The sequence below is a fragment of the Hypanus sabinus genome, chromosome 31 (genome assembly GCF_030144855.1).
Source record: "Hypanus sabinus isolate sHypSab1 chromosome 31, sHypSab1.hap1, whole genome shotgun sequence".
Taxonomy (NCBI): Eukaryota; Metazoa; Chordata; class Chondrichthyes; order Myliobatiformes; family Dasyatidae; genus Hypanus; species Hypanus sabinus.
Genome location: NC_082736.1, coordinates 39,157,101 through 39,172,396, shown reverse-complemented (window position 1 = coordinate 39,172,396; position 15,296 = coordinate 39,157,101). Strand labels below are relative to the sequence as shown.

Sequence of the window (15,296 nt, the reverse complement as noted above, 5' to 3'; positions counted from 1 at the left end):
GTGATGCACATCTGGACACAATCCACAACTGTACACGGCCTGTGTCTCTGTGATGCACATCTGGACACAATCCACACATGTACACAGCCTGCGTCTCTATGTGATGCAATTCTGTACACAGCCTGTGTCTCTACATGACACACATCTATACACTGCCTGTCTCATCCTGATGCACATCTGAACACAGCGCACATTTGTACACGGCCCACATCTGTATACAATTCATCTCTGTACATGACATACAGCCCCAGAGAGAGACACAAGGTATGGCAGGTGTTGGAACCTATAGCAACAAGCAATGCGCAGGAGGAACTCAGCTGGCAAAGCAACATCTATGGGGTAAAATTAATGGTCAACGTTGTGGATTGAAGCCTTGTAGGGCCAACAATTCCATCCCTCCCACAGAGGCTACCTGACCAACCCCACTCTCCCAATTAGATTGTTTGTCTCTGTGCGCGATTTACAACTATTCACCAACCACACCGTTCTCTTGTGGGTCCTGTATTCACATAAATTGCTTAGCGTGGATTGCTCACATTTTGTATCAGACACACACAATGCCTCTGTATGCTCAAATACTCAAATAAGGACATATCCCTGTAGATAGCCCCATCACAAATAACAAACCATTTCAACATCAAAGCTGTGTGCCAATCTACCAATTTAACTAGGCTTCAGGCTCCACCCACTCCGAACCCCACATCCGTTCCGGGCAGAGCCAGCATTGCTAAGGAGGCAAAGCTGCTGGACACAGGGACTTACTATGTGGAGCTGTAGGTAGTCGCCCAGGCCAGAGGCGCTGTCCACTCGAACCAGAATGGCATCCTTCTGTTGTGTGCTGAATCCTACTGCGAGGCGGTCAGCCCGTGTGCTGGGACGGTCGTTCGGAGGCCACGTGTACGTGATGAGGGCTCCACCCCGACCAAAGATGTACGTGGTGCCAGCTGTGGAGAGAACACAGACAGACAAGACCCAGTTAGACCAGGACCAGCGTTCTGGACCAATGCTGCATTGACCAACCATTGGACTGAGCAGGAGATTTTACCAACTTTACCTCCTCTTTCATTAACCCAATAATTGAAGTGAATTGAATTGACTTTATTTCTTACATCCTTCACATACATGAGGAGTAAAAATCTTTACGTTACATCTCCATCTAAACGTGCCATGTGCAATCACAGTAATTTATAATAATTTATAATAAATAAAACAGTCACTGTAATATAGAGTACACTCAAGTCAGTGTGAGTTCATCAGTTTGATGGCCTAGTGGAAGGAGCTGTCCCGGAGCCTGTTGGTCTTGGCTTTTATGCTGTGGTACTGTTTCCCAGATGGCAGCAGTTGGAACAGTTTGTAGTTGGGGTGACTCGGGTCCCCAATGATCCTATGGGTCCTTTTTACACACCTGTCTTTGTAAACGACCTGAATAGTGGGAAGTTCACAACTACAGATGTGCTGGGCTATTCGCACCACTCTCTGCAGAGTCCTGTGAATAAGGGAAGTGCAGTACCCATACCAAGCAGTGATGCAGCCAGTCAAGATGCTCTCAATTGTTAGCAATAAACCTTGCTAACTGTAAACTGTGCAAATATAAAGGTACTTCACCCAATTATACCAGTAATGACAAAATTGGGGATGATTTAATAGCGGTAAATCAAAATTTTATTTCTTTATTGAGATTCAGCATGGAATTGGCCCTTTGAGCCACACCACCTACTCACCCAATTTAGCCCGAGCCTAATCACAGGACAATTAATGACCAATTACCCTGCTAACCTGTATGATGGGAGGAAACACACGCAGTCACAGGGGGAGAACATTCAAACTCCTTACAGACAGCAGTGGGAATTGAACCTGTCTCATTGGTACTGTAAAGCGTTGTGCTAACCACTACACTACCATGCCCCCACCAATGGGCCTGAAGCATAATCTCAATGCTCGGGCTCGAACTTTCTCTTGAGCGTCGAAGGACCAATGTTGTCACAAGCCCAGCCCATGAGCAACGCATCCTGTCAGCTGATTGGAGTCAGGTGCTCACAATCATCCAATCAGGGATGGGATTGGATGAGGAGGTTTCACTTTGTGTTGGGCCCCAGGATTGGGTGATTGTATTGGAATTGGTTTATTAATGTCACATGTACAGTGAAAAGTTTTTATTCCACACTGTTCATCACACAGTGTGTTGAGGTGAAACACTAACAGAATGTAGAATAAACTGAATAAAATATTTTAGTTGCAGAGAGAGTGCAGTGCAGGCAGACAATAAAGTGCAAGATCATAACAAGGTCAAGGGTCAATCTTATAGTACAAGAGTCTGATAACTCGGGGTAGAACTGGTCCTTGAGCCCGGTGCGCCATGCATTCAGGCTTTTGTATCTCTTGCCCGTTGGGAGAGGGGAGAAGAGAGAATGTCTGAGGAAGGTGTGGTTTTTGATTATGCCGGCTGCTTTTTGTGTCTGTGTGGAGTTTGCACACTCTCCCTTTGTCTCTGTGGAGTTTGCACACTCTCCCTGTGACTGTGTGGAGTTTGCACACTCTCCCTGTGACAGTGCGGAGTTTGCACACTCTCCCTGTGACAGTGCGGAGTTTGCACACTCTCCCTGTGTCTGTGCGGAGTTTGCACACTCTCCCTGTGATTGTACGGAGTTTGCACACTCTCCCTGTGCCTGTGCGGAGTTTGCACACTCTCCCTGTGTCTGTGTGGAGTTTGCACACTCTCCCTGTGTCTGTGCGGAGTTTGCACACTCTCCCTGTGTCTCTGTGGAGTTTGCACACTCTCCCTGTGTCTCTGTGAAGTTTGCACACTCTCCCTGTGTCTGTGGAGTTTGCACACTCTGCCTGTGTCTGTGTGGTTTGCACACTCTCCCTGTGTCTCTGTGGAGTTTGCACCCACTCCCTATGTCTGTGGAGCTTGCACGCTCTCCCTGTGTCTGTGCGGAGTTTGCACGCTCTCCCTGTGTCTGTGCGGAGTTTGCACGCTCTCCCTGTGTCTGTGCGGTGTTTGCACGCTCTCCCTGTGTCTGTGCGGTGTTTGCACGCTCTCCCTGTGATTGTGCGGAGTTTGCACACTCTCCCTGTCTGTGGAGTTTGCACCCACTCCCTATGTCTGTGCGGAGTTTGCACACTCTCCCTGTGATTGTACGGAGTTTGCACGCTCTCCCTGTGTCTGTGCAGAGTTTGCACACTCTCCCTGTGTCTGTGCAGAGTTTGCACGCTCTCCCTGTGTCTGTGCGGTGTTTGCATGCTCTCCCTGTGATTGTGCAGAGTTTGCACACTCTCCCTGTGTCTGTGTGGAGTTTGCACACTCTCCCTGTGTCTGTGTGGAGTTTGCACACTCTCCATGTGTCTGTGTGGAGTTTGCACACTCTCCCTGTGTTTGTGCGGAGTTTGCACACTCTCCCTGTGATTGCGCGGAGTTTGCACACTCTCCCTGTGATTGCGCGGAGTTTGCACACACTCCCTGTGATTGCGCGGAGTTTGCACACTCTCCCTGTGTCTGTGCGGAGTTTGCACACTCTCCCTGTGTCTGTGCGGAGTTTGCACACTCTCCCTGTGTCTGTGCGGAGTTTGCACACTCTCCCTGTGATTGTGCGGAGTTTGCACACTCTCCCTGTGATTGTGCGGAGTTTGCACACTCTCCCTGTGTCTGTGCGGAGTTTGCACACTCTCCCTGTGTCTGTGCTGTGTTTGCACACTCTCCCTGTGTCTGTGCTGTGTTTGCACACTCTCCCTATGACTGTGGAGTTTGCATACTCTCCCTGTGTCTGTGCGGAGTTTGCACACTCTCCCTGTGTCTGTGCGGAGTTTGCACACTCTCCCTGTGTCTGTGCGGAGTTTGCACACTCTCCCTGTGATTGTGCGGAGTTTGCACACTCTCCCTGTGATTGTGCGGAGTTTGCACACTCTCCCTGTGATTGTGCGGAGTTTGCACACTCTCCCTGTGTCTGTGCGGAGTTTGCACACTCTCCCTGTGTCTGTGCTGTGTTTGCACACTCTCCCTGTGTCTGTGCTGTGTTTGCACACTCTCCCTATGACTGTGGAGTTTGCATACTCTCCCTGTGTCTGTGCGGAGTTTGCACACTCTCCCTGTGTCTGTGCGGAGTTTGCACACTCTCCCTGTGTCTGTGTGGAGTTTGCACACTCTCCCTGTGATTGCGCGGAGTTTGCACACTCTCCCTGTGTCTGTGCGGAGTTTGCACACTCTCCCTGTGTCTGTGCGGAGTTTGCACACTCTCCCTGTGATTGTGCGGAGTTTGCACACTCTCCCTGTGTCTGTGCGGAGTTTGCACACTCTCCCTGTGATTGTGCGGAGTTTGCACACTCTCCCTGTGATTGTGCGGAGTTTGCACACTCTCCCTGTGATTGTGTGGAGTTTGCACACTCTCCCTGTGTCTGTGCGGAGTTTGCACACTCTCCCTGTGTCTGTGCGGAGTTTGCACACTCTCCCTGTGTCTGTGCGGAGTTTGCACACTCTCCCTGTGATTGTGCGGAGTTTGCACACTCTCCCTGTGATTGTGCGGAGTTTGCACACTCTCCCTGTGTCTGTGCGGAGTTTGCACACTCTCCCTGTGTCTGTCTGGAGTTTGCACACTCTCCCTGTGATTGCGCGGAGTTTGCACACTCTCCCTGTGTCTGTGCGGAGTTTGCACACTCTCCCTGTGTCTGTGCGGAGTTTGCACACTCTCCCTGTGATTGTCCGGAGCTTGCACACTCTCCCTGTGACTGTGCGGAGTTTGCACACTCTCCCTGTGACTGTGCGGAGTTTGCACACTCTCCCTGTGTCTGTGCTGTGTTTGCACACTCTCCCTGTGTCTGTGCTGTGTTTGCACACTCTCCCTATGACTGTGGAGTTTGCACACTCTCCCTGTGACTGTGGAGTTTGCACACTCTCCCTGTGACTGTGGAGTTTGCACACTCTCCCTGTGTCTGTGCGGAGTTTGCACACTCTCCCTGTGTCTGTGCGGAGTTTGCACACTCTCCCTGTGTCTGTGCGGAGTTTGCACACTCTCCCTGTGATTGTGCGGAGTTTGCACACTCTCCCTGTGTCTGTGCGGAGTTTGCACACTCTCCCTGTGTCTGTGCGGAGTTTGCACACTCTCCCTGTGTCTGTGCGGAGTTTGCACACTCTCCCTGTGATTGTGCGGAGTTTGCACACTCTCCCTGTGATTGTGCGGAGTTTGCACACTCTCCCTGTGTCTGTGCGGAGTTTGCACACTCTCCCTGTGACTGTGGAGTTTGCATACTCTCCCTGTGACTGTGGAGTTTGCATACTCTCCCTGTGACTGTGTGGTTTGCACACTCTCCCTGTGTCTGTGCGGTGTTTGCATACTCTCCCTGTGTCTGTGTGGTTTGCACACTCTCCCTGTGTCTGTGCAGAGTTTGCACACTCTCCCTGTGCCTGTGTGGTTTGTTCCGGGGCCTCTGGTTTCCTCATACAGTCTAAATACGTGAGGGAGGGTGGATTAATGTGTGGATGAGGGTGGAGTTGGGGGGGGGGAAGGAGGCAATTTTTTGAAATGTGGGGAAATGAGTCCAAAGAGAGGAATGGAATGGGACAGCTCTGACAGCCAGCACAGAGCTGATGGGGCAAACGGTCTCTCTCTATGTTGATTAGCGAGAGGGAAGGCGGCAGTGAAAAATTGAAAGACAAAGGAGGGGAGAGTTCATTGGGGTGGGAGGAGCTGCCTCCCGTGGATCCTCAAGGTAATCTCCTCCTGGAGACACACAACAATAAACTCCAGTATCAATTAAACTGTTTGTCGGTGATCAGATGGTATTTTACATCACCCGTGTGCCGGAGAGGGGGCGGCCATGATTCAGTTGGAGAGTGTGGGAGAGGGATGCTATTTTTAACTCTGTGTTCGTCAGGATGCCCCCCCACCCCCAACCCTCTACTCCGGCCATGATTCAGTCAAAGAGTGCAGGAGAGGGGCAGGTATTTTTAATGCTGTGTTTGTCAGGTCACAGTAAATGAGTTTGCCCTGGAAAGCACAGTCAGCAATGTTACGGTGATAACCTGTGGCCTGTTCCACAAATCCACATCTAACTCATTACACCATCAAAAAGGGAGGTCATGGTGTCAAGGGCACTACAGCTAAGGAACAGGCCCTTCGACCCATCAATTCTATGCCGAACACAATTTCAAATTAAATTAAATCCCTTCTGCCAAAACATAGGCTATCTCCCTCCATTCCCTGCACATGGTCCATCTTCCATCATTCCCTGCACATTGTCCATCTCCTTCCATTCCCTGCACATGGTCCATATCCCTCCATTCCCTGCACATGGTCCATCTCCCTCCATTCCCTGCACATGGTCCATCTTCCATCATTCCCTGCACATTGTCCATCTCCTTCCATTCCCTGCACATGGTCCATATCACATCATTCCTTGCACATGGTCCATATCCCTGCCCATTCATGTGTCTGTCTAACAGTCTCTTAAACACCTCTATCGTATCTGCCTCCACCACCACCCCTGGCAGAACATTCCACACTCACCACTCTCTGTGTAAATTGCCCCTCACTTCTCTTTCAAATTTTCCACCTCTCACCATCAGTGTGTGTCCTTGGGTATTTTGCTTGTGGACCTGTGGATGGGTGTTAGGACACATTGTCTGGGAGTAATACAGAGAAGTCATGGGGGGGGGCAGGCTTGACTCCTTCTCACCCCTTTCACTGATTACCTGAACCCTTCAGGCTAGTGGTGCTGATGCAGCAAGTAGTGTTGTTGTCTTATAGTTCCAGAGAGCCCAGCTGAATCCCAACCTTTGGCCTTTCCCCGAGATATAACATCCTTCCTTAATTTCTAGGCTCAGAATCATTCCCCATTAATGTATGTTGGTGTCTGCAAGGATTCCTGGGTCATGGGCTCTCAGAGACCACTCAGCCCATCAAGGCTGCACCAGTCATGTCTGACCTACCTCAGGACCTGGAATCTTATGTTCAGTTCTGGTTGCCTTATTATAGGACTAGAGGATACAGTCTCAGAACAGAATGGAGATGAGGAGGAATTCTTTGCCACAGACAGCTGTGGAGGCTGTCATTATGTATATTTCAGACAGAAGTTGATAGATTTTTGATTGGTCAGAGCATGAAGGGATACAGGGAGAAAGCAGGAGACTGGTGCTGAGAGGAAAAATGGATCAGCCATGATGAAATGGCAGAGCAGACTCAATGAGCCAAATGGCATAATTCTACTCCTGTATCTTAAGATCTTATAGAAGAATGTGGAAGCTTTAGAGAGGGTGTAGAGGACATTTATCAAGATGATGCCTGAATTAGAGAGCATGTCTTATGAGGAAAGATTGAATGAGCTAGCTTTCCCCTCTGCAGCAAAGGAGGATGAGAGGTGACTTGATAGAGGTGTACAAGATGATAAGAGACATAGAAAGAGTGGACAGCCAGAGGCATTTTCCCAGGATGGAAATGGCTAATAAAGTCATAGGGTCATGGAGAAGTACAGCACAGAAACAGGCCCTTTGGCCCATCTGCTTCATACCAAAACCATTTAAACTGACTACTCCCAACGATCTGCATCGGGAATTTACCGCTCCGTACTCCTACCATCCATGTACCTATCCAAACTGCTCTTAAGCATTGAATTTGAGTGTGCATGCACCACTTGTGCTGGCAACTTGTTCCACACTCTCATGACCCTCTGAGTGAAGCAGTTTCCACTCATGTTCCCCTTAAAGTTTTCACCTTTCACTCTTAACCAATGACCTTTGGCTGCAGACCCACCAAACCTCAGTGGAAAAAGCCTGCTTGCATTTGCCTTATCTATACCCCTCATAATTTTATATACCTCTTTCAAATCTCCTCTTAACATTACACATTCTAAGGAATTAAGTTTTAACCTATTCAATCTTTCCTTATAACTCAGGTCCTTCAGAACTGGCAACATCCTTGTAAATTTTCCCTGTATTCTTACAATCTTATTTACATTTTTACTGTAGGCAGGTGACCAAAACTGCACACAGTACTCCAAATTAGGCCTCACAAAAGTCTTAGACAACTTCAACATAACATCCCATCTCTTGTACTCACCACATTGATTTATGAAGGCCACTGTGCTGAAAGCTTTCTTTATGACCCTGTGATGCCATGTTCAACAAATTACAGACCTGTATTCCCAGATCCCTTTGTTCTACAATACTCCTCCGTTCCCTGCCGTTCACTGTGTAAGACCTACCCTTGTTGGTCCTACTAAAATGCAACACCTTCCTTGCATGTGATTGCATTAAGTTCCACCTGCCATTTTTCAGCCCATTTTTTCAGCTGATCTCAATCACTCTGCAAGCCATGATAACCATCCTTACTGTCCACTACACCCCCAATGTTGGTGTCATCTGCAAATTTTCTGATCCAATTAACCACATTATCATTTAGGACAAACAACGATGGACCCAGCACCGATCCCTATGGCACTCCACCAGTCACAGGACTCAGTCCTGATGAAGGGTCTCGGCCCGAAACGTTGACTGCACATTTCAACGGATGCTGCCTGACCTGTTGAGTTCATCCAGCTTTTTTGTATATGTTGATTTGACCACAGATCCACAAAGCAATGTCCCCTTGGATCCCATGCTTCCTTACTTTCTCAATAATCCTTGTATGGGGTACCTTATCAAATGCCTTGCTGACACTTGCGGGCTTCCTCAGGCTGTTACTCATTGATGCAAACAATGCATTTCATAGAAATATAGAAAACCTACAGCACAGTACAGGCCCTTCAGCCCACAAAGCTGTGCCAAACATGTCCTTACCTGAGAAGTTACCTAGGGTTATCCATAGCCTTCTATTTTTCTGAACTCCATATACCTGTCCAGGAGTCTCTTAAAAGACCCTACGTATCCGCCTCCATCATCTTCGCCGGCAGCCCATTCCATGCATTCACCACTCTCTGCATAGAAATCTTACCCCTCACGTCTCCTCTGCACCTTAAAACTGTGTCCTGTTACGCTAGCCATTTCAGCCCTGAGGAAAAGCCTCTGACTATCCACATAATCAATGCCTCTCATCTTAACTTTATGTTTAGTTGTACCTACCTATACCAGTCCCTCTAGCGGCTCGTTCCACACACCCACCACCCTCTGAGTGAAGAAGTTACCCCTTTTAAATCTCTCCCCTCTCGCTCTAAATCTCTGCCCTGTAGGTTTGGACTCCCCAAATCGGATGATATTACAGGGATCTCCCCCAGGTATAACCAATGCCCTCCAACCCTGCAGACAGTGGCCGTGACCTGAGAGAATTCCTCTGAAATCCAGCATAATTCCTCCCTCTGTGAATAATATGCGATAGGCTTCAAAATGAGTTCCATGTGTAAATTGGAAATTATACCTCAGTGGAATATTTAATATTTCAATTCTTCTGCCTTGCAATTAAAAATAAATGCAACATTTTGGGAAAAGGCAAATCTGTGCTCATGGTATGCTCCATATAATCTGTTGTCATGGTTACCGAGTGAGGCAGAAAAGACAGACAGTGAGCTTGGGTCGGAGGAATAGGTTCTGCCTGAATGTAGACAGGCTAGGCTGCAAGGTGCTTTGCTCACACTGAGGGAACAGACCTTTATGCTCAAACTGACCAACACAATGATAGCAGCAACATCCCTTGACATGGGGAGTATTAAGAGGGAGTTCCCCACATTGTGTAGGCACGGTATACACCAGATAACAAGCACCCTGTATCAGGCAGAGCAGAATCAGTCAGGATTCCTGTTTCCCGGTTGTACCAATGCAGTGTATACGTATGCTTGTGTGAGAATTGTCGTTAGGTGACCAAAACGGGGCACAATATCCCAAATTAGACCTCAGCAATGTCTTATACAACTTCTACAGCCTTGTAAATTTTCTCTGTACTCTTTCAATCTTATTGACGTCTTTTCTGTAGGTAAGTGACCAGAACTACACACAATACTCCAAATTAGGCCTCACCAAAATCTTATACAATTTCAACATCCTTTTAAAATTTCTCTATAAAATTGCTGCATTTGTGTTTGGTTAAGAACAGGACTCAAGAACTCCCTCAAAACATGGGCTGAGAAGATACTGACAACTTTCCAAACATTGTGTTCGGGGGTGGGGGCTGTGTAAGACGGTGCCTCTGACTGTCTGACTGTGGAGCTCACTCTCAGTGCTGGAACAGGTCCTCTCTCGATCAGGGTCTATCGTTGGAAAAGGCTGTGAGCAAAAAGGGTTGGTAGATGCAGGAGTGAGTGAGGGGTTGTAGAGGGCTGAGGAAAATCTGAAATGACAGATCAGAGAGAAGTTGCAGGTACAGAGAGATACATAACAGACAGCCCTTCTGTACGGACTCTGTTCTGAGCATGTGTGGTCGAGAAAATGTCGAGAGGTGAGAGACACATTCTCTGGAACTTGGTATCAATGAATTTTAAAGGCACGTGGAAAGAATCTAGAGAAATTTAAAGAATTTGATCAATCACAGCAAGGTCAAGGGTGCTCCTGTGGGAAAGTAGATCTATCAGCTCTAATGAAAGGGAGAATGATTCAAACGTTCAAGACAACAATTAACTGGGATCAGAGCCCACACTCTTGCTCCAGATCAACTTGGACACATTGCTTTTCCAGGAGATCTATCATCAAATGATTAACCAGGATCACAGCCCATACTCCCTCTCCTGACCAACCTGGACCCACTGCTTTCCTAGGAGAACAATCATCAAAGTGGATCTGTGGCTTATCATCATGGAACTGTACACAAAATCCTGAGACCATTCAGCCCATTTGGTGCAGTGGGGTGTGCTACACCAGTCAACTGCTCCTGGACTTGGAAGATAGGAACAAGAGAGGGTGTGAGTTTCTCATACATGAGCTTGTCCCCCACGATCCAATGTGTCTGAAGTGATTTAGTTATTGTATTCACACACTCCCGGGGTCAGACACAGAGTGAATCTCCCTCCACACCGTCCCATCACACACTCCTGGGGTCAGACACAGAGTGAAGCTCCCTCCACACCGTCCCATCACACACTCCCAGGGTCAGAGACAGAGTGAAGCTTCCTCCACACCGTCCCATCACACACTCCCAGGGTCAGAGACAGAGTGAATCTCCCTCCACACCGTACCATCACACACTCCCGGGGTCAGACACAGAGTGAAGCTTCCTCCACACTGTCCCATCACGCACTCCCGGGGTCAGACACTGAGAGAAGCTTCCTCCACACCATCCCATCACGTATGCCCAGGGTCAGACACAGAGCGTAACTCCCTCAACACCGTTCCATCGCACATTTCCAGTGCACGTTGGAGACACGGTGAAGTTTTCTCCTCCCACACAGCTCCTCATCTACTGAGGAGCATCCTTCATATCCTCTTCCTTAACTCTCTAGAGTCTAGACCCTGTCTGCATGCTCTAATTTCCAGGGTAAACAAACCCCTTGAACAAAGAGTTGGCCCTTGAACCCGGGTAATTGCAAAAAAATGCCGCAGATCACGACAAAGCTGCTTCTGAGAGCTGAGGTCTTTATCACTGTTACCTGTCTGATAAAAACTCGCTATTAACAGGCTGAATGCGAGGTGATTAAGCTTTTTATAAAACTCACTTAACAGACTGCCCACCAGCACTTGAAGTATGGATGCAGTTGAGGAATATCCTGCTATTCAAAGCCACTCAAACAGCACAGTAATTCAATAAAAATAATCTCGTTCTTAATCAAATGCATCGCATTGTGGAAGAAAAAAAGTTATCTCGTTTATTTAATAATGTAAGACGTATCCATAAATTATCTGCTTGCTTTAATGTATCTATGGAACCAATTATTTCCTTTATTCTGCACCGAGCAGGCTGTGTGAGGTTGGGTGGAGTCGGGGAAAATGATAATGGATGGTCTGATTCCATTTACCTGAATTTGTTCTATTCTTGGGCTCCCACATCTCTTTCTTTCTCTCCCTCTCTCCATCTCTCTCTCCCTCTCTCCATATCTCTCTCTCTCTCCATCCCCACTCTCTCTCTATTTCCACTCTCCCTTTCTCTCCCCCCTCACTCTCTCTCCCCACTCTCTCCTTCAGTCTCTCTCTCCATCCCCTCTCTCTCTGTCTCTCTCTTCCACTCTCCCTCTCTCTCACCCTTGCACCTTCACCAACACGATCACAACAACACTGGGTCAGATCCTCAGAAGCCAGCTTGGATCCATGTACCTCCACACACCCCAGCTGGCTGGGAATATTCTGTGTGAAATGGGTTTATGCTGGAGCATAGAGTCATAAAAAAAGTGCACGAATAAATAGGCCCTCCAGCCTATCTAGTCCATGCTGAACCATTTAAACTGCCTACTTCCATCGATGTGTACTGGGACCATAGCCCTCCATACCTCTACCGTCCTTGTACCAATTCAAATTTTTCTTAAATGTTGAAATTGAGCTTGCAGGCACCACTTGTGCTGGCAACCCATTCCACACTCTCACCACCCTCTGAGTGAAGCAATTCACCTTAAACCTCACCTTTCACCCTTAACCCATGACCTCTGGTTGTAGTCCAACCAACCTCAGTGGAAAAACCTGATTGCATTTACCCCATCTATACCCCTCATCATTCTGTATACCTCTATCAAATCTCCTCTCAGCCTTCTACATTCCAAGGAATAAAGTCTTATTCCACGGAAAGCTCTGGGAAAAAAACACACAGTCAGCACTTTGACTTGTGTTTGCAGGGCAAACAACTGAAGTTAAAATTGCAAACAATTGTCTGCATGAATCACAGAAAACTCTGTGAGCTCATCCGTGGAAGGTCCCCTCATTAAACCATGCTAAATAACAGCAAGTTACAATCGTCCTCACTAATTGCTTAGCCAGGTAATGGCTTGTTTTAAACACTGTTCCACTTCATTCTGCACTTACAGTGCCTCTGGACTTGGTCTCACTGCTGCTGCAGTGGCATCTGTTCAGCAGTACAGGATATGGGCTTGAGGTGGGGTGGGGAGATGGTGGGGTGAACCACCCTGGAGAACAGACCCGCAGACAGCATCTCATCCAGTTTTATTAACATTGCCCTCTGTACTGTGGATCCGCCACTGCCTCAAGGGAGGGATGCAGGGGTCCTTGTCGAGGTTCACCCTGATGTAGCTGTGCAACCTCAGACTGCACTCTCTGCTTTGTTCCCAAAGATACGTGATCTGCTGGTGGGAGATTGTCACCTTGGTGACAGCACACACGAGGTTGCCCTGAGCATCTTCCCGAGTGAGGAGATGTCCACAAGCAAATGGAGCTTTTCAGAGGTTAATACAAGTCGACATGTCCCTGATGAACCTCGCTAATCTTTACAGATGTACCACAGAAAACATCATATCCAGAAGCATCACAGCTCTGTCCGTGACCGTGAGAAACCACAGAGAGTTGTGAACATTTAAAGCAGAGGTTGATAGATAGACCCCACTCACCCTGGACATTTCCCCCCTCTCCCATAGGCAGAGATACCTATCTCCCCTCCACGGACAGTGTCTACATTCCCCATTGTCACGGTAAAGACTCCACGCACCCCAGACATTCTCTCCCTTCTCCCATCGGGCAGAGTATACCTACCTTCCCTCCACGGACTGTGGCTGCACTCCCCACTGTCACGGCAAAGATTCCACCCGCCCTGGACATTCTCTCCCCTCTCCCATCGGGCAGAAGGTCGAAGAGAACATGTAACACCAGATTGCAGGACAGCTGCTATCGCACTGCGATCAGATCTTGAACAGACCTGTCATGTATTCACGATTAGCTCCCTGTCTACCCCGTTGAGTCCATTGCACCTTGTTGTTTACCTGTACTGCACTTTAATGCTCCCTTCTCAAGGCTGCTGTCAGTGACAAGAGCCTCAGGATCCACAACACCAGGTTCAATACAATTTCTACCCCTCAACCATCAGCCTCTTGAACAAAAAGGGATAACCACACTCACTTGCCCCAAACCCACAACCAAAGATCTCACTTTAAGGACTCTTTATCTCATTATCTCTTCTCTCATTATTTATTGCCTTTTATTTATACTTGCATAAATAAAATGCTGTCTTCTGCACTCTGGTTGATCTTTCATTGATCCTGTTATTGTCACTGTAGATTTGCTGAGTATGCCCGCAGGAAAATGAATCTCAGGGTATATATGGGTTATACCTAACCCTAACCCTAATGCAGGGTATATATTCTATATGGTAACATATATGTACTTTGATACTAAGATTTACTTTGAACTTTCTCATAAGAGTAACAGCACATTCTCTGTACTGAGGCAGTACAGCAGTGTAATGCTTAGTGTAACACTATAACATTGCCAATGATTAGACCATAAGACATTGGAGCAGAATTAGGCCATTCAGCCCATTGTGTCTGTTCCGCCATTCCATTATGGGTGATCCTGGATCCCACTCAACTCCATATGCTTGCTTTCTCACCATATCCATTCATGCCCTGACCGATCAGGAAATGATCAACTTCCATCTTAAATATACCCATTGACTTGGCCTCCACCACAGTCAGTGGCAGAGCATTTCACAGATTCACTACTCTCTGGCTAAAACAACTTCCCCTTACCTCTGTTTTAAAGGGTCGCCTCTCAATTTTGAGGCTGTGCCCTCTAGTTCTGGATACCCCCACCATAGGAAACATCCTCTCCACATCCACCCTTAATCCTTTCAACATTTGGTAGGTTTCAATGAGATCCCTACACATTCTTCAAAATTCCAATGAGTTCAGGCCCAAAGCTGCAAAATGCTCCTCATATGCTAACCCCTTCATTCCCTGAGTCATCTTCATGAATGTCCTTTGGACTTTCTCCAATGGCAACACATCCTTTCTGAGGTATGGGGCCTAAAACTGTTGACAATACTCCAAGTGCAATCTGACTGGTGTCTTATAAAGCTTCAGCATTATCTCCTTGCTTTTATATTCTGTTCGCCTTGGTGTTCAATTCCCACTGCTATCTGTAAGGAGTTTGCACATTCTCTTCATAACCATGTAGGTTTCCTCCTGGTGCTCCGGTTTCCTCCCACATTTCAAAGACATATGGGTTAGGATTAGTAAGTTGTGGGCATGTTATGTTGGGGCCCCCAGCACATCCTCGGACTGTGATGTAAACAACGCATTTCATAGAAACATAGAAAACCGACAGCGCAATACAGGCCCTTCGGCCCACAAAGCTATGCTGAACATGTCCTTACTTTAGAAATTATCTAGGGTTACCCATGGCCCTCTATTTTCCCAGGCTCCATGCACCTATCCAGGAATCTCTTAAAATACCCTATTGTATCCGCCTCCACCACCGTTGCCAGCAGCCCATTCCATGCATTCACCACTCT

General features: G+C 47.6%; 1 protein-coding gene across 4 annotated transcripts in view; it reads right to left on the bottom strand.

Annotated features, from left to right (window-relative positions):
• Positions 1 to 15,296, bottom strand: part of LOC132384107 (neurexin-1-like) — a 1,241,271-nt gene that overhangs the window by 320,921 nt on the left and 905,054 nt on the right. For all 4 annotated transcript variants that reach the window (XM_059955449.1, XM_059955450.1, XM_059955451.1 and 1 more), the window contains one exon: positions 763 to 944. In XM_059955449.1, coding sequence (XP_059811432.1) covers positions 763 to 944 — 182 coding nt within the window. The remainder of the gene's footprint in view (positions 1 to 762; positions 945 to 15,296) is intronic.